Source organism: Kwoniella botswanensis, chromosome 1, assembly GCF_036426115.1.
Source record: "Kwoniella botswanensis chromosome 1, complete sequence".
Classification (NCBI taxonomy): Eukaryota; Fungi; Basidiomycota; class Tremellomycetes; order Tremellales; family Cryptococcaceae; genus Kwoniella; species Kwoniella botswanensis.
In genome coordinates this window covers 15,018,102-15,037,248 of record NC_088599.1, presented here as the reverse complement: position 1 = coordinate 15,037,248, position 19,147 = coordinate 15,018,102, and the positions used below count along the sequence as shown (strand labels likewise).

At 47.5% G+C, this 19,147-nt stretch overlaps 7 protein-coding genes across 7 annotated transcripts; 3 read left to right on the top strand and 4 right to left on the bottom strand.

The window, feature by feature from the left end:
• Positions 1-141: 141 nt before the first annotated feature.
• L199_005685 (uncharacterized protein) lies at positions 142-1,383 on the bottom strand (the record flags this gene model as incomplete). The annotated part of the gene is made up of 6 exons (XM_064891391.1): positions 142-535; positions 598-664; positions 734-846; positions 914-965; positions 1,061-1,218; positions 1,280-1,383. 6 exons carry the CDS (start codon positions 1,381-1,383, stop codon positions 142-144), a joined length of 888 nt encoding a protein of 295 aa, XP_064747463.1.
• A 2,177-nt stretch (positions 1,384-3,560) lies between these two features.
• On the top strand, positions 3,561-4,225 carry L199_005684 (uncharacterized protein; the record flags this gene model as incomplete). Its single annotated transcript, XM_064891390.1, has 3 exons — positions 3,561-3,845; positions 3,926-4,073; positions 4,149-4,225. The coding sequence occupies 3 exons, from the start codon at positions 3,561-3,563 to the stop codon at positions 4,223-4,225; spliced, it is 510 nt and encodes a 169-aa protein (XP_064747462.1).
• Positions 4,226-5,835: 1,610 nt separating this feature from the next.
• Positions 5,836-7,539, top strand: L199_005683 (uncharacterized protein; the record flags this gene model as incomplete). Its single annotated transcript, XM_064891389.1, has 1 exon — positions 5,836-7,539. One exon carries the CDS (start codon positions 5,836-5,838, stop codon positions 7,537-7,539), a length of 1,704 nt encoding a protein of 567 aa, XP_064747461.1.
• A 447-nt stretch (positions 7,540-7,986) lies between these two features.
• On the top strand, positions 7,987-11,621 carry L199_005682 (uncharacterized protein; the record flags this gene model as incomplete). The annotated part of the gene is made up of 12 exons (XM_064891388.1): positions 7,987-8,033; positions 8,104-8,467; positions 8,537-8,723; positions 8,776-9,068; positions 9,122-9,141; positions 9,204-9,847; positions 9,910-10,381; positions 10,446-10,608; positions 10,658-10,768; positions 10,825-11,212; positions 11,264-11,319; positions 11,376-11,621. The coding sequence occupies 12 exons, from the start codon at positions 7,987-7,989 to the stop codon at positions 11,619-11,621; spliced, it is 2,991 nt and encodes a 996-aa protein (XP_064747460.1).
• A 97-nt stretch (positions 11,622-11,718) lies between these two features.
• Positions 11,719-14,288, bottom strand: L199_005681 (uncharacterized protein; the record flags this gene model as incomplete). Its single annotated transcript, XM_064891387.1, has 2 exons — positions 11,719-13,844; positions 13,898-14,288. 2 exons carry the CDS (start codon positions 14,286-14,288, stop codon positions 11,719-11,721), a joined length of 2,517 nt encoding a protein of 838 aa, XP_064747459.1.
• A 732-nt stretch (positions 14,289-15,020) lies between these two features.
• Positions 15,021-16,497, bottom strand: L199_005680 (uncharacterized protein; the record flags this gene model as incomplete). Its single annotated transcript, XM_064891386.1, has 8 exons — positions 15,021-15,104; positions 15,156-15,280; positions 15,341-15,662; positions 15,729-15,896; positions 15,945-16,031; positions 16,084-16,178; positions 16,229-16,337; positions 16,390-16,497. The coding sequence occupies 8 exons, from the start codon at positions 16,495-16,497 to the stop codon at positions 15,021-15,023; spliced, it is 1,098 nt and encodes a 365-aa protein (XP_064747458.1).
• A 313-nt stretch (positions 16,498-16,810) lies between these two features.
• Positions 16,811-19,109, bottom strand: L199_005679 (uncharacterized protein; the record flags this gene model as incomplete). Its single annotated transcript, XM_064891385.1, has 12 exons — positions 16,811-16,969; positions 17,033-17,112; positions 17,165-17,330; positions 17,382-17,394; positions 17,458-17,521; positions 17,580-17,861; positions 17,916-17,986; positions 18,047-18,189; positions 18,243-18,376; positions 18,431-18,505; positions 18,563-18,759; positions 18,826-19,109. 12 exons carry the CDS (start codon positions 19,107-19,109, stop codon positions 16,811-16,813), a joined length of 1,668 nt encoding a protein of 555 aa, XP_064747457.1.
• Between the last annotated feature and the right edge of the window lie 38 nt (positions 19,110-19,147).

Genomic DNA, 19,147 nt, shown 5'->3' with positions numbered 1-19,147 from the left:
GACCGGGAAGTGAGCCAAGCAGAGCACAAAGGGAAACAAGAATTATCGACACATAACGCATCGTAGCAACCGCAGGATCTGTAGTAGCATTAGACCGGACCATCAGCTTATCACTTCCCAGAGCGAAGTATAACCAACTTACTAGTGCAGTTTCGCCAACCTCCTCTTCCTCTTCCTTCTGCAGGTATTAACAGCAGTAGTACCATTGTTCGATCCGGCTACAGCAGCTACGGGACCAGCCGTAGGTGCGGCAGCAAGTTCATTGTTGCCGTGCCCACCCCATCCGCCCCATCCGGTAGGACGATGTCTACTCCCTGTACTTGTCGAAGTAGGAGCAGTAAGCTGAGCCTGTGTCGATTGAACGGCGGTGACAGTAGGTTGTAAGAGAGATGAAGAAGAAGCGGGCGGTTGTTGTACAGGTGGCGCAGGTTCAGGGGAAGGTGAAAATGCAGCACCAGCTGATGCAGACGAAGGTGAAGGAGATGACAGAGCAGCTGGTGTAGACGAAAAACCCGGTATGACAGGTGAAGGTGGACTTGCACCTCCTCCTAAACGTTGTAATCCCACGGAAGGGTGGACGATGTAGTCGTCCATGACATCGTATCTGAAACCAGTAGGGTTATTGCCTCCGCATGTACCGCCTTTGATTTAACGAAAGCTTCGCCTGTTGTGAATCAGACTCATAATTGTTAGCGATGTAAGCGAATGCTCAAGCGGTCGATGGTATGCTCACCCGATACATCTAGGATCTTTCCACCACCAGCACAATTCTGACAACTGTCCCAGATATAGAATGGTCCATCTGGCATGATCAATTCACTCCCATCCGGTCCGTACACCTTAACTCTACATCGCGATAGACACTGACATCAGCTGCCACTCAAGCGATGATAGCATGAAAACGCTAACTCACTCTCGCCCACACCACTGAGCAGGATCTGCCCACACTTTATCCTGGTCGAAGGCTATATTTCTGTCAATGTCAATAAGCTATCCTTTCCTTCAAGTCGAATGACCAAAACGACGTGATGGGTCAACAGAATATCACAGACCAACTCACCGACTATCTGATTGGTTCCAATCTGATTCAAACTCATGCCCCTCTGCTGCTCACAATAGGTCGTACCTGCATTGATACCAGATGAATCGGCCCAGCCTGCAGGTACCGGATCACCTGCTGCCTTTCCGCATCCTCCCTTATCACCTATGTCATAGTAGCTATAGTCGACAAGAAGAGATGTCAGCCCGTCTCATGCACCGTGGAAAGTAGAATACTAACAAAGTCAGTTTCACATCAGACTGGGAGAAGATGGAGGCGTTCACGAGCAAAGGAGCGAATAGGAGAACGGAAGGTAGTATGGTAGATGCATGTTTGTTGAACATGTCGGTTTGAGACAGAGCGACTGAGGAGTGTAGTGACGAGTATGATGGATAATCCAGCCTTTCTATTGGTCTATTTATCTATTTATCTCAAAGTCACGGGAGTGGGTGAAGATCGCAAACGAATTATCGATACCTTGTATAAAGAGCGTGTTGGGTTAGAGATCGTGTTTGACGGGGTGGGCGTCGGCTGTCGCGAGGAAGGTGCGTGTAACGTCGATGTCCAGAGGGGGTCAGGGAAGGATTGACCTGGGAGATGGAAGGTGCGTCGAGATGTCGATGGGTCGATCAGGTAACCCAGAACCGAGTCTACAAAGGGAGAAGAACGAAAAGAAACAGAAGGCGAGAAGCGTGCAGGATTTGAAGTGGGAAGAGGATAAGGGGGGCTTTAGAAGGAAGATTGAGGATTTCAAAGGACTCACAGCATGCATTGTTTATTATGCCAAGCGATCAATCGGTCAATGTGTCACTTAGCTTGTCAAAGGGACACATTCCTCCTTAGTCCCTTCCCCTTCCCCTTCGCATTCCCTCAGGAGTATTTGTAACAACAACAGATTGCATGGTTGTATGACTGAATGAGCCATTGGCAATCAGTCCGAGTCAGCCCTAACCCAACGCCCAGACCCATTTGTATGATCTTCATTCAGTTGATTGATCAAACGAGAAGACCATAAAGATCCATTTGTCTGCTGACGTATCTGATCGATCTGCCTTTATGCATAGGTGAATAGGAAATTGATAAATTGGTTCGATAGATGCTGTGTGCTGTTTTTCCGAATTGGAAGATGTGCAGAGGAGGGGGTCGAGCACACAAAGTGAAAACAAAACACACGATCCTTGCTTTACTCACGCGTCATACGCAGACACACAAATACAGGAGCATACATACACACCTACATTGTGGTTTGTGATAATAGGCATGCATACATTCAGAATTCAGATACGGTAGCATATACTCTATCCCCTCATGCTCGACTCCCGTACTTACAAGTCTGGATCAGATCCGGAAGTGTACTCACTTGGGCCACGCATGTCAAAGTTGAGCCCTTGTGGGGCAGCGTGGATCCCTCATCAGTCAGCACGATCTCGTCAGAACAAGGCTAAGTATGTCCAGCAACGCTCTCCTTTCCATGAAATTGTGATTACGCAGAAATCCCAGATCCTCCGCCTGTTCGATAATCATTTCCGAAATGGTCCAGAAGTTCGAAGGCTGTGTTAAGTCACTGAACAACGGATATGAACACATGACCTAGCTCATGATCTCACACAAGCCTAAAACTAAAAATAGATAGAGTTACAGTCGTCTCGAGTGTCATTTCCACTTCGGTCAACCGAATAGTTTGACAACAACCCACGCGGTCGATCTGCTGATACAGTCACTGTCGGATAGTTGCTGATGCTCCAGTACAGGATTTTGATCCGGCTGGTATTGACATCAGGTAATGGCCTTCCTTACCTTGCACCCATAGGTACCCGGATGTGAGACATCCTGGTCATATGATAAGATAAAACAACGGCGAAAGATATATCTAGATTCCGCGCACACTGTTCGCCCTTACAAGGGGGATCTTCACTTGATGCTCATGACACAGCATTACTGACCATTTAATATGGAGTACGATGCATCGCCTCTGATCTGTCTTTCCATAGGCTACTAAAGAGGGATCTACGAGAATACCGCTTCACTAACGATTATGCCTGCAGGCTACCTCATTCCGATTTCAGGAGTATCGGATGAGAGCTACTAATTCTGCTCTGCCTCTGCGAATTTCGAATGCCTAATTGCCCACTTACTACTTCCGTCCTTCATCTAGAGCGATAGATCATGAGACCATGCGTGCAATGTCAAACACGATGATGCTGCCGGAGATCTCACATCGCTTGAGAAGCGTACGAAGTGCAAAGAGAGATCGACATTTGATCCAACCAAGCTGGTAGCCCAGAGCGGGAGGGATATTGCGGTGTAAATTAGCTCGCAAGACGAAGATGTCGAGGTGGTCAACGTCTGATCATACGTATGATGCTCAAAGATCCAAGATTCTAGCCCATGAAAAGGTATATAAGGGGAACTTCTAAGAATCTTTCTCCTCCTCTCCTCCTCATCAAGTCTCCTACCAAATCACCAAACCACCATCTTCGAGCTAATTTTACTAAAAGCCCAAACACATTCAACAACCAACATGCTCGCTTCTCTGATGCTCGTCGTCCTTCCCTTCCTTGCTGTTGTTTCAGCCTCACCCGTCAGACGATTCACCAGCGCCCAGATCGTTGCTGGTCGAGATGGAAGATGTCTAGGTGTCCAATCTCCCGCTGGGGTCGGCTCCGCCGTCTCCTCAGTCGCATGTACCGCCAGTGGATACCTGACCAGATGGGATATCAACCCTGGATCAGGTAGTGTTATCCTTTCTGGAACTGGTTTAGCTTTGGATGCTGGTTCCACTCCTGGTAATAATGGTGCTTTGAAGGTGAGTTAATACTTTTACCACCACTTGCACAATGACCGGAACCATTGATCACTGCTGATCATGTTCATACTCGCACTCAGGTCTGGACGTCTTACCCTACTTTGTACCAACAAACCTGGTATCTCACAGGCGACAACCGGATTGCCATCACAGGCGGAAACCAATGCCTCGATGAGGGTGTGAATGGTATCCAAACTTATCAATGTACCACCGGAAACACCAACCAAAGTGAGCTCTACTATTCCTCATCAATTGAGACCCTTGAGCAGCTCTAGCTGATGAGATTGTTTCCACAACAATCAGTCTTCAACGTCGGAGGCGGATCTAGCCCATCTTCGTCCTCTTCCTCCGCTGCTCCATCTTGCACTTGTCCTACTTAGTAAATTGCGACCAACGGATGGCCAGTCAAGAAGTTGACAGCTTTATATGGTATGATCACACAGCGAGAATGTAAGGGAATGGACAATCTTATTGAAATCAGTTATAATCGCGGACATTGATATTTCATGAACGGACGCTTGAGCACTTGTGTTTCGTGGAAAGTTAATTCAGTTATAATCAAATAAATAGTCAAATAGTACCGGGTGTAGGAATATGAATGTGTAGCTATGGTCTAAATCGCCTTCTCGATTGAAGCAGACATGGTGTTAATCTAGATGATATCACATGGGCACTTCAACGAACTTTTTGCGCGATTCGCGCCGGCCCGGCTATACTGAGATTTTTATAGCTCGGACCTAAATACTACTACATCGCAAGCGGCACAAACATGTTCGGCACGCTGCCATTCTGATGGAACCTGCTTCACCCGGTCTGGCTTGTCTGTGATTGGATCGAGCTAAGATGGGGATGCATGAACAGGGCTATTATGGCTGTGATCCCGCCCGCAGCCTCGCTGTAAGTGGTGACTCGAATTCCGGTTGGCTAATGTACGCCTTCAGAAAAAAAAAAAGATAAGACGGTTGCGCCGGACGTAAAAACAAAGAAGAGTAAACAACATGAGTCACGTATTGCAAGAGGAAGAGCATCTTGACACCTGAATAACGATTTGCAGGTACTATCCCAGGATCGGCGGTCTCGGACAAACAACAGAACTAACTCATATTCTACCGTTACTGAATTTATCCTGACTGATCATCCTGACATCCTCGTCCTCGCGTACCTTCTATGGATCCGAGTAGGCTTCGTGCAGTCCTCCGAAGTATCAAAAGAACGTCCCGAAAAACACATGCAAACACAGCAGTTTTGTGCTCGTAGACAAAGAGACAAGAGTAGGGTAACTTCTGACGAGAAAAAATCAGCAGAACCAAAAAGGATCTTCCCGTGAAGCATAAGATCCCCGTTAAGATGGCTTATCCGTTGGAATTGTACAAAATATCCCGCATGTTCTCTGGGTCGCCCACAGGAAGTCCTGAAATCCTCTCCCCTCGTTCTACGTTCCGCCAATTTTTGTCTCGTGAGGGATTTCCAGGCACCCGGATAATTATGAGATCGTCAGGAACGGGTAGGTAACCACACCTTGTTACCGAAATTTTGGTCTCCTAGCTGCACAGTAACATCAGCTTACTTCCCTCGAAACCATGGCAACAAAAACGATGTCTAGGTGATTAAGATCAGGAAGGATAGGAAAGCTTCAACCAAAGAACCAATGTTGGTTGGAAGTTGGCAAAGGTCACTCCGGACTATCCGGCAGATAAAGTCACGCTTCTTCGGTTCCTTGTCGCAGTCCGATTTGAATTTTGCATTCGGACGAAATCAAAGGAACTTCTCTCCCTTGCGATAAAAAAAATCTGACAAGCAGGTCACAACAAGAGCTTTCTCTGGGGTATAAAAAAACGAGAATATCTAGACGACGGGGTGGAAGTTCTTTCTCTCTTTCCTCTCATCCGCAAAAAATCAAAATCCAAAGGTCATCTCGTACATCCTTTTATCCGCTTGTCCCCTTATCTCCTTTGAACCCGACCAATCTAATCAAAACCAACAAAGCAAAATGTTGAAATCCACTCTCTTATCGTTGGTCCTTGTCATGAGCATGGTCAACGGTGCTGCCATTGTCAGACAAACGTCCGATGGAACCTCTGTCGACCTCGTCACCGTTGATGAGTCCGAACCGGCTGTAGCCACCGGATCTGATGCCGATACTGCCGAAGATGAGCCTATCGTCGCCAGCGACACCACCCCATCCGGATCTGCCAGTTCGGCTATCAGCTCTTCAGCCTCGGCTTCGGCCTCTACTTCTACTTCCAGCACCGATTCCGCTACCTCTGCCTCTGCCTCTTCCTCTACCTCTGCCACTTCATCTCCCTCCGGCTCCACCTCTGCTTTTGCCTCATCCAGCATCAGTACTTCTATCTTCGCCTCCGCCTCTGCCTCCGCCTCCTCTTCTGCCTCTGCTTCTGCTTCTGCCTCTTCCAGCGTTACCGCCTCCCTCCCATCCGGCTGGTCCAACAGCGGTGTATGTATCTCCGAAGTATCTGGCCGAGCTCTCACCGGTGTTCACTACTCTGATTCTACTGGTTTGACCCCTTACGCTTGCGCTGCCTACTGCTCTTCCAACGAATACACTCTCGCAGGTCTCGAATACGGTTCTGAGTGTTGGTGTGGATCAATCTTATCTAACGGCGCTTCTCTCACCAAAACTTCTTCCTCATGTAAATCCAAGTGTAAAGGCGATTCATCTTCAATTTGTGGAGGTAGCAATGCCATTTCACTCTTGGTTTCCGACTCTGCTCTCTCCACGCTCTCTTCCGATCTCACCACTGCGCCTCTCACGCTCCCTTCCGGTTGGGCCGAAGCTTCCACCGCCTGTATCTCCGAAGGAACCACTGGTCGAGCCCTTTCTTCGGCCACTTACTCTGACGACTCCATGACCATCGGATCTTGTATCTCTTTCTGTGAGAACAAAGGATATAGATACGCGGGTCTCGAATACGCTAGGGAATGTTACTGTGGTAACTCTCTCTCAAACGGTGCTTCCTTCGACCGATCTTCCTCCTCATGCACTTTGACCTGTAAAGGTGATGCCACTCATACCTGTGGTGGATCCAACGCTGTTCAATTGTACTACAACGCCCCAGCTTTGCCTACCGGATGGTCATCAGCTTCTACCTCGTGTATCGCCGAGGGAACCACTGGTCGAGCACTCGCTTCAGCATCCTGGGCTGACGACTCTATGACCGTCGACTTATGTTTGGGATACTGTGAGACCCAAGGATTCCAATATGCTGGTGTTGAATACGGTCGAGAATGTTACTGTGGTGATTCACTTATCAACGGCGCATCCCTCTCTTCCCCCTCGTCAAGCTGTAACAAACTTTGTGGAGGAGACAGTACCTCAACTTGTGGTGGACCCAACGCCCTTCAACTCTACACCAACCCAACTCTCGCCTTGAACCTCCAGGTCACCAACGGATACTCGTACCAAGGGTGTATCCAAGAAGTTTCAGGACGAGCATTGACCGGTGACTCCATCGTGTCTGAGAACATGTCAATCGAGACTTGTACCGCTTTCTGCCAATCTGAAGGGTTCACTTATGCAGGATTGGAATACGGTGAAGAATGTTACTGTGGAAACTCGTTCTCAAACGGTGCTGCTCTCTCTGCGTTGTCCACCCAATGTACCATGAAGTGCAGCGGTGCCAACAAGGAGAACTGTGGTGGACCAAATGCCATCGCTCTCTGGACAAGCTCTTAGGCTTAGCATCTGAATAAATAGATCAGTATATATACAGAGACTATATGTCAACCTCCTTTCATTTTGGGCCTTATAGAGTTGCTTATAATCACATATATATGCATTGCATCGAGATTGTGACTACAGATGATAGCATTGTGTCTTCCTTGCGATCGCCGAGACTATCTGCAGCAGGTCCGGAGCGCCTTTTTCGCCAAGAACGTAATACATAAGCGGAGTTTTGGTGCTAACCTTAATCAAAGCGCCTTTTTCGTTCTACCATATGACTGTATGTTTTGTTTCGCCCGAATGATGTCTTCTATACCGCGCCAATCACTGTTATAATCATAATCAGATAAGGAAAAGTCATTGGATGGTCAGCAGAGTAGAGAAGCACAGAGCAAACGGGAAAGATCATGCTCCATACTTCACACCGGCATCTCAGACCAGCAAATACCAGCTCGCAGGATGGTTGGTAATTACCGTATAGGTGTCGACGTTGGTGGTACCAACACGTGAGTATGCTTCCAACTCCCAAGTGCTTCACATCTGGAGCAGCAAGACTAATTCTAGTAATCATCGTAGCGATGCGGTTATACTTGATGTCTCTTCCAACTCAACACGTCCGATCCTGGCAACACATAAATCACCTACAACCCCCGATGTGACAACGGGTATCCAAGACGCTATCAAACAATCGCTTCTCAAATCTGACATCGACAAACATAGCATCCAGGCGATATCTATCGGTACAACCTCCTTCGTCAACAGTCTCATAGAAAGAGACGCGTCCAAATTGGAGAGAGTTGCTGTGATACGGCTTTCAGGACCATTCAGTAGACTTGCTCCGCCCTTCGTGTCTTTCCCTTATGGACTTAGACACGTATTGGAAGGACCGTGTTTCTTCGCTGAAGGGGGATTGCAGGTGGATGGGTCGGAGATCACTTCTGTACGTTGATAACAACCTTTTACTGTCGGCTTGCTCGGATTGTGATGTCTGATTTTGTCAGGTATATAGGTTGATCCATTGGAGATAAGAGGAATCTGCGAGGAAGTCAGGAAGCGGGGAATCAGGACAGTCGCTGTATCAGCATGCTATTCACCCATAGATCGTGAGATAGGACAGGAAGAGCTGGTCAGGGAGATACTATACGCGGAGATACCAGGTGTGAAAGTGTGTATAAGTAAAGAAGTAGCAAATATAGGTGAATAGCGATTTCTCAGAACTACGGTCCTGATATTGATCCTCTGTTGCAGGGTTGTTACAAAGAGAGAACGCTACTATTCTCAATGCCGCTTTACTGGAATTCGCTCAATTGACCGTATCAGGTTTCAAAGAATCTACTCGTGCACTCGACATCTCTTGCCCTTTGTTTCTTACCTCCAATGATGGTACGCTCATGACATGCGAGATGGCCGCTAAGTTCCCTATCAAGACTTTCTCAAGTGGACCTACCAATTCCATGAGGGGCGCGAACTTCTTAGCTAGATTGGGGGATCAGCAGAGGAAGAAGGAGACGGCTTTGGTCATGGATGTGGGGGGTACGACTGTGAGTTGCTTTGTTCGACCTAGCACAATTACATACGCTGACATCCAAGGAAGACTGAAATCGGTGTATTGTTGTAAGTCATGACTAGCGATACCACCCTGGAAGTACTAGCTGAGAAGTCATATTCAACAACAGACCTACTGGCTTTCCTCGACAAGCGTCAGCGTATCACGAGCTCTGCGGTGTCCCACTCAACTTCTCCATGCCTCATGTTTACTCTATCGGATTGGGTGGTGGCTCTCGAGTCAGAAAGGACTCAAATCGTAAAACAACTATCGGACCAGATTCAGTGGGATATAGAATACATGAACTCGGTAGGGCTTTTGGCGGTGACATTCTCACCACGACGGATATAGTCATTGCTGCTGGCAGAACCAGTTCCATTGGAAATCCAGAGCTCGTCAAGGACATCCCTAGGGAGGAAGTATTTGCGGCTCAAGAGAAGATCAGGCAGATGATCGAATCTGCTGTAGACTGTATGAAGACTTCCGTTCAGGACATCCCTGTCTACCTTGTAGGTGGAGGAGCGATCTTGATGCCCGATGAGCTCAAGGGGGTCAGTACAGTCTATAGACCCCAGTTCTACGATGCTGCGAATGCGGTTGGCGCCGCCTGTGCTCAGATATCAGGAGTTATAGATACGTTAGAAGATACATCCAAGCTCTCCATTGCAGAAGTACAGAAAATAGTAGAGCAACGAGCCATAGATAAAGCGGTTGCTGCTGGGGCGGACAAGGACCACACGGTCATCGTAGAGAGCGAGGCTATACCCATAGCATGTGAGTCATGTTCACACCATCACTATTTGAAGCGAACCGGCTGACAGATAGATTCACAAAAGACACCACCGGTCGATGTCGGTTCTACGTCAAGGCTGCAGGAGAATGGACAGGTGCAGCCGACAATTCCGAACAAGGTGATACCGCCAAATCATTATCCCTTGGGACTCCTCGTACATGGGACACTCAGTCTGCAGCGAAACCAGCTAAGGTCGCCAATGCGGATAGAAAAATCCCTGATAAGGATCACTATTTCACGGCTGAAGCCATCATCAGCTACAAACCCAATGTGACGAATGGAGAATGGACTTTGTCTGAACTTGACATCGAATGGATATCTACAGGATGCTACATCCTAGGCACAGGAGGTGGCGGAAACCCCCATAATGTTTACCTGGCACTGAGAGAGATGTTCCGAGCTGGGTCCACCTGTAAAGTCATCGATATACAATCTTTGGATCCCGATAAGGTAGTAATGTATGGCGGAGGGATTGGTAGTCCCGAAGTAGCTGCAGAGAAATTGCTATCATCGGGGTAAGTACCTTTGTCGCCTGCAATTTCCGCTGATGGATTCAACGCTGACTGAATGGGATGATAGCTCTGGAAAGGCTGCAAAGTCACTTATGACATTTATGGGTTACGAGCATAGCAAGCTGGGTGCCTTGTCAGCCATAGAAATTGGTGGTGGGAACGGGATGGTAGCTATGATAAGAGGATCAAGTGAAGATCTCAACGTACCTATCATTGATGGCGATTTTATGGTGGGTACCACCTGATGCACGAGACGCTAGTAACTGACCAAGCAAATAGGGCCGGGCATATCCAACCGGCTGGCAGACCACTGTGAATGTGTATGCGACAGACGATCAGGCTTCAATGGTCTTACCAACATATATGAGCAGCGGTGATGGGACAGAATTGGTAAATACCTTTGAACATGAAAGTGCTAGATCGGGACTAAAGATTGCGTCCGCCAGATTCTTACCAAAGTTAAGCACTACAAAGAAGTCGACTCAATCCTACGAGCAGCATGTATGGAGATGGGCACATCTGCTCAAGTTGTTGCTCGACCGTTGACCAAAGTTGAGTGCGAGAGAGCCTTGATTAGGAACACGGTATCTCAGTCATGGCGTATCGGTCGTGCAGTGGCTCTGGCGAACAAGCAAGCCAACATAGATAACATCGGATCGGTATTGGTCAATGCTTTAGGTGGATCTGATGCTGCTAAAGTCCTATTTGAGGGAAAAATAGTTCAAGTTGGCAGAAGGTTATACAAAGGTCATAGTTATGGGGAAATCGAGATACATGCTCTGGCCGGGGATGAAACGACGGAAGATCCAAATAATCCCAAGGAAAAGTTCAGGGGTGTGATGAGAAGTAAGTCTGCTCTTGATGGATGCAGCTAATATGATGTAGTACCTTTTAAGAACGAAAATCTACTCGCGGAACACATGGTTGATGGTAGAACTGAAGTGAGTCTCACAATTCGCAATCGATTCAGCAATAGCTCATTTTCGTTTTTCGACAGGTCGTTTGTGGTGTTCCAGACTTGATATCGGTACTGGACGCACAGAATGGTACAGCTCTTGGTACACCAGAGTACAAATATGGTCAACGGGTTATCGTGATTGGCATAACAGCCGCACCACAATGGACAGATACTCCCCGAGGTCTGGAGCTCGGCTCCCTAACGGCGTTTGGCTATGACCTACCATACAAACCTCTGGGAACGTACGTCAAGCCTCGAAGTGTCATAGAAGAATACGCAACCTAGATCAGATTGGATCGACATATGCTACATGAAATGCATTGCATGGTACGATAAGACTTTCTACTGATTAATACAGATGAACCATTTCGTTGTCAGATTATTAAGATGATATAGCTAATAACTCGCCTTTCGCCCACATGAAACCTCTTACAAACTCTTCTTCCCATTCGGTATCTGACTGATCATTTTGGTATCTAACATACTCCGATATAGTGGTCACCTGTTCGTCTACGATCCTTTGCATGGACATGCGATCCTGTTCTTCTTTTAACAAGTCTATGACACTTGGGTTTGAATGTAATCCTTGACAAATGGCGAGGCAAACACCGAAGATGGCGGGAGCGTTCGCATAAGGCCTCGCTCTCAGATCTAACATTTTCGCACAAAAAGTGTTGGTCTCTCCTGCAGGTGTTCGCTTGGCGATTTCTTTGATATCGCTCGAAGTGGTCATACCAGAAGCGGAATCCATGTTCTTCCCCAATTCCCATAAACCTTTCATTTGCTGTTTCTGTCTTTCTAACACCAGGTCATCGGTTCCCGCGCAGATATCTTCGGGAAGATGTAATGCTCCGAATCCAAGTTGAGCACGAATCAGTCGCAGAGCGTACATTCCTAAAGGCGTGGCGAAGTGAGATGGTTGAAGTGGGAAACATTCGAACAGTGAGGTGGCAACATACCAAATTGGACGTATGAGAGCATACTCGATGCGGATGGACTGAGTGTAGCTAGGCTGTGCGATCAAGTCCGATGGCATGAACAGATTATGCGAGGGTATTTGAGGTATAGGCGAACGATCATGGACGTACCAAACGTCATTGGCTCTTTGTTCGAATGCAGTTGTCGTAGTGTGACTCTTGAGATCCTCATCTTTCGCAAATGATGGACCAGCAAATTTCTCATACGCCCGTTCTGGCATGATTTTAGGTCCGAGCGAGATGATCCATTCCTTGACCACATGCGATTCCGATCCTGTGAATGCACCAAACATCTTTCCGCCCCACTCTAGATCTCTCATAAACCGACTCCGCGATGGTTCTCCAGGCATGACAAAAGGTCGTTTACTCGCCAGCGCTCGGATGAAAGACAGTGTTTTTACTTGGGTGAGGGTTTCAGGTTCTAACCATTCTTCTACGGTCAAATTACCGATTTTCATCCTTGATGTACAGTGCATTTTCTCCGCTGCTCCTGCTTTTCGCATGATCACATCCACCAATCTAGCTTCAGCCGGTGTAGGAGGTCTATCCGGGAATTTGCGAGGTTGCCAAAATGTCGTTCCGCCTGCACCTACCGTAGACTCGAATTCGACGGGTCCACTCGGGGTCGTCGGCAGCCCTTCAGCAAGGATATAGCCCGTTTGGACTCTTCTCCATACATTCTCCATAGCTTCCTCGCCATCCCTCTCTCTTATTCCTTCGAGGTATCTCTCAACGGCCATACGAGCCATGGCTGAGTGACCCGAATCGGCGTTGTCGATAGTAACATGAATCGCGAAATAGTAATTATCGATGTTCAGTTCTTTCAATTCTCTCGCACTGACGAGTAAATGGTATGGTAGCGACTCGTAGGCCATATTGAAGCCCAAAGCTTCAGGGAAGAATTCTCTTGTCGATGCCAAAAGACCAATACACTGCTGTGCCACCGCCGCTTCCCAACATCTAAGCACTCCCTGATCGTCTCTAAGCCCATCGAATCCTTCCATATGTCCTGGAGCGGTCGATCCATTGGCCTGGAGAGAACCAGCTTTAATGTCGTTGAGGAGTTTCTCATAGAGATAGATATGGTTCTTCTGCAAATCTCCATCCCCGAATTCTTCTGAAATCACTTGCCAAGCCATCTTACTAACTACTCTTTCCAGATTCCCATTTCTTATCTTCCCGTCTGCGTTGTCTCTTGGCTCGCCCAGACATGCTGCTCTTCCGGTCCCTACACCCAGTATACCCCCCAGCCAGCCTCCATCCACGTACTTGACCACACCCGCCAATCTGAGCCATTCTAGCGCGTACTCCCTTGTAGGAAACATCTCTCTAGGGCCACCCGCTTTGCGCCTGCCGAGATACGTTTCATAGCGGTTTGCAGCCGACCGGTGTGATTTCTGAAGGAAAGTTTGGAGAGAAGATGAATCAAATGAACGCAAGGACAGGATAGTGTCGGAGGGATCGTTGAGAGATTCAGCCAAAGTCTGGTCAAATAGCCCGACCAGTCGTGCACGAGCTTCCTGTAGTACTCCTGCTCAAGTTACTCAGCTTTTCACCTGTGTGTGAAGAGTAATCCCAGCTCACCTTCCCGATGATCCTCCAGATTCTGCAACTTCCAATATAACTCCTTGTCCTTGATCAGACGATGCCTGTCCGTCTCACTAGCCAAATCCGCTACTCGAGCGAGATCGGGAAAGGTAGCTAGATATAATTTCTGATCTAGCTCAGCTGTAGGTGTGGTTTTCGGCTGTAGGATGTCAAGTTGAGCGTCATGACGACGAGGGGATTGCTCGATACGATGGTCCGACTTCTTCTCGTTATGCCTCGATGCTATACGTCCTCTATGGGTCTCCTTCACAAGACGAGTGATACCAAAAATTATCGCGATCATACCCAAAATGATGGCCGAAGGGATGTACGGTTGCCATGAGGTCAGGACACCTAGAGCTGGTTGTGAGGCGGATGAGTTCAGCATGGTGCAAGACGATCTTCCAAAGTCGATTGTGAGAAAAACGGTGTTTACTGGAACAACTCTAGTGGATTTCAGAGATATCTAGCACGTTAATGTTATAACAGTGCACATTCTTGCTATTTACATGGATCAGACATCAACACTGCTGAAGGAATGTCCGGATGCACACGATCGATTGATCTCTCGTATTCTCTCGATCTGGCTATTGACCGGATTCGATAATGACTGGATCAGACAGTCCGGAAAGCATGTATGTAATCGTGATGATCATTCCGTCAGGTTTGCAGTATTGCCTGAATGGGAATGAGTTCTTTGAATGGTGTAATCGCAAAACGCAAAACGAGAACAACAGACTGGTTGACGTCAATGGTTATTTGGATTAAAGCTGTTTTTAGCAAGATTCCAGTAATCTTAATGCTCATATCCCTGAGTCGATGTCCGTTCCCCACGCTCTTCCCCGCTTGTCTAGACGTGTGCAGGTCATATGACGGTCGAGGTTGACTGGATGCAGGAGGCACATCGAGTAAACAAAGAACGGATTACATCGACTGTCTGAGACACGCGTCATAACTTGGCTATGAGAGAGTTTTCTAATTTTCTCGTAATCATCACGACGTCACCTGACTATCGGCACTGGCGGTATGATGCGGATTGACGGAAATGACTGGGCGCAGAGTGAATACAACAGAGCACAAATAACATGCTAGTGATCGCATCCATAGTTGAAGGTCATTTCTAGAGCTCAATGCAAACTTTCCCTATGTGCCTGCCTTCCTCCATGTACCGATACGCATCTTTCAAGTCGTCAAACTTGAACACCTGAGTATTGCTTCGTTAGCTTGTGCAACTCGTAAGAGTCGTTCCACATACCTTGTCGATTATTGGCTTGACACCACCCAGTTCTAGTGCCGAAACAGCAGTCTTGAAATCCTCTCTATTGCAAACGAAGACACCTCTTACGTTCGCAGCTGAATAGAGAATAACTTTGGCGATATCTGTCGAAGAAGAAGGAGGTTAAATCTGAATCCTCGCCGTTGTGTACGATAAAATCTCACCTTCTTGTATTAGATGATCAGGGATAGGCTTGTAATCACTCATGTAACCCGAAATAGCTACCAAACCTCCTTGCTTAGTACTCCTGATACTCCTTGCGAGTGTAGCTCTGCCCGCTATCTCAATGACGAAGTCTACACCCCTGCCTCCATTCAATCTACGAGCTTCCACATCCCATGCGTCAATTTTGGAATAATCGATGGTTTGGATAGCATTATTGGGAGCTGAGTCCGGGACCAGGTCGCGCAAGAGTTTGGTCACTTTGTCGAGCTTGGATTGGGATGAAGAAGTGAGAATGACCCTTGCCCCAGCAGACAGAGCGATCTGTAGGTTCCACGCAGCATCATCATGAGACTTGCACATACTACCATGTGTAAGAGGGAGACTCACTTGTGCTGCACACAATGACACTCCACCCGTTCCCAAGCATAGTACAGTCTGCCCGGCTTGCAGAGTGGGATGATGAGAGTACAGACTTGACCAAGCAGTGGTAAAACCGACAGGTAGGGTAGAACCCTGAAGGCAATCGAAATTGGATGGTATGTGTACTGCTTCTTCCTGCAGGAACAGTCAGTAGGAGGTACAAGAGCTGGACGAAGGACTCACTTGATCACAGACAAAGTATTCAGCAGCTACACCGTCGATCGCACCTCCCAAACCTCGCTTCAGAGACCGCAATGCAAGGTCTTCTTCCTACTTGAAAGTCAGCCTTTCTATTTGTTCGTGGTTTCCGGAGATGACCCACATAATGATGTCCTTGAGGGAACACTGGTGCAACTTTATCCCCGACCTTGAACAACGTCACTTCGCTACCTACAGCCTCTACAACGCCGCACCCATCTAACACGAAGTCATTAGCAATTTATGAGACACCGTCGTCATACACTTACCGGAGACAGGGACGCAATCCTGTGGTACATCATGGGGGGCAGGATAATCATTGTTGACTATCTGTAAGTCCCTAGCGTTCAGCGATAGGTACTTGATGTTGATTCGTATCTGCGATAGTCCTCAGTAAGAGTCTTAAAGTCCATAAGACAAAGTAACTTACGTCGGTAGGGCTACGGAGTTCCGGTACTGGAACGTCAGTCTGCAGCTTCAGACCATCTATACCTTCACGATGGGAAAGGATATAACGCTTCATCGTTTGGAGAGCCATGGTGGAGGGCGTGTAGGGGGAAGATCAATGGTACAGCGTGACATGGCTTCTATTATCTACTTATGCAAGCGAGGACTGGCCTCCACCATACGGCCTTGCATGTGGTGTTATCTAGATACATAACTATCGGAAATGCCAGCCATTGTGACTTTGCAGACAAGCTAAGGTTGTTCCGACAAAACCTCAGAAACTGCCCATATACAGTACATATGAGCATCATTCCGAAATTGCAATGAACCATTATCTGTCCTGGCACACCAGTCTATCGGAATATGACTGTATGACATGCATGCGCTGGATCATTGGGCCAATGCTATCTAGCGGCCTTTTCCTCCACAATCACATTGGCACTCTTCACCGAAGAAGCTGCAGAATCACTTGGCTCGTCAATCTGTTCTACGATCTGGGGAATTGTTTCCCCTGCTATTTTCGTGGGCAAAACGGGGGCAGGAGGAACGTCGAGTGGAATGTCCTATAATTCACGTGATCAATCAAAAGATTATGCTAGGCTTTGGTAGCAGATCAAACCACCCACCTTGATGAAGATACACATGAGAAGACACAGGGCAACCACAGGGACGAAGAATATGAACACCTTCCGTATACCGGCCATATCTGAGCTTCGGTTAGCGAAGGCAAACGTCGTTTGAGATGATCGATAACTCACATGCATCTCTCACCTGCGAGGCGGAAGTTTCGTCCAACAGCTTGATTGTATCAAAATTTTGTCCCAGCTGCTCGCGTACTTCCATGGAAAGGGTGTCGGGCAAACTTGTAAGGAAGATATTCTGCAGTATACTGTTACCGATTGCTAGACCAATCGCTCCACCACTCTGATGTCAAGTCAGCGATAACTTAGAATTACGTTCAAATGCTGACCTCACAGTTCTTGCGAAACTGAGAGAAGAAGATACTGTATCAGCGCAGGTGTTTCATAGCTATTCAGCCCGCCATACTCACTTTCGGACCCCAGTCACTACAGCTCTATCACTTGACGGTCCGGATGCTTGTGCTAGAACGAGAGCTAAATTGATGTTGTCAAACTGATTGCCGCAAATCTGCATATCTCAGACACCACCTACTGCTTTGAATTGTTGACCCGATACCGAAACCTTGTAAGATCAAGCATCCAATGATCACGCCATTTGTAGTTTCTTTCTCAAAGCACAGCTGAGCTCCCTGACCCGCCGTCCACAGGATGAAGCCGACAACGAAAGATGGCCAGGTTCGGTTGGTCCACTTGACGGCAAAGCCAGATATGGTCGTGGTAAGGACTTGCCCAAGGACCAATGGTAGTAACAAAGCGGCAGACAAGATGGGAGAATCGCCTTTCACATTCTGTAGATATAAGGGTACGAAATAGACTTTGTTTCAAGAAATCAGATTTGCCCTGTCTTTGGGAATTGGCTAATACTCACTTCCACCGTAATACACTATCCCTACCAGCCACGTCTGTAGCAGTAAAAGACAAACATTTCGGTTTGACAATCTGTGTTGACAAAATAATCAGTCGTCTGGTCCATCTGGGACAATAGACCATTGCACTCACAATCTCCCAGGGAACAAGGGGAATTTGGCCACATATGTTTCTACCAATATGAACCCGGTAATAGCCAGACCTCCCACAACGAAAAGAGCTATGACAATTGGGCTATTCCAGGCAAATGTCGATCCTCCTCCACTCAAAGGGACCTGCTGTTATGTCAGCTGTCAAGGTTCTTTATGCGTGTCGAAGACCAACATACGAGTATGGTGACGGTCATAGTCAAACTAAGAACACTCCCGATCCAGTCCATACTTCTCAACTTCTCCTTAAAGTCACCACTGACAGGCTTAAGAGGCACGGTGAATTGTATAAGAACCATCGTGAGAGCACTCACTGAATCAAGTCAGGTTACTTCGGTTCATTACAAACATCGAAGGACAAGCTTACAAGGTGCAATTATCCAGAAAGCCCAGGACCACCTGACTCTCTCAGCTAAGATGGCTCCAAGGAAAGGACCAACGCCTGGGGTGATGCACGTATTGAGCTCACTAGTAATGGTTCCATTGAGTGATGACTCACCTGAACCCAAGGCAATACCAATTCCCAGTAAACTCTGATATTGACCCCTTTCACGTAAAGTCACTACATCTGACATGATGATCATGGACAACGAGTTGATTCCTCCTCCGCCAATACCCGCCACTGCTCTTGCACAGTACAGCCATACTTTGTTTGTAGCAAAACCTGCCAGCAAATCACCTAGTGCGAATAGAAATCTATTGACAGTATACAAATGATCATCATTAGTGAGGCCCCTCAGAATCACACAATATCTTACTTACAATGATCCCAACAGAACAATTTTTCTACCGAAACAGTCTGACAAACGGGACGTGATGACCTGAAAGCTGGTATTCGCAACTAAGAAAGCGGTCCCAGCCCATGTTATGGAGCTTGTAGCGTTGAGATCGGCTCCGACAATCGGTAAGATCGTGCTAACGCTGGTCGAGTCGATGAAGCTGAGAAAGAGCGCTATCTGAAGACCAAGAAAGAGAAGCAGCAGCTTGGACTTGGGGAGTCTGGTGGTCTGATCGGTCAGACCTTCCTTCACCACGTCTTTGGCCATGTTGGGATGGCTGATGAAGTACACAAGCGACTCCAGCT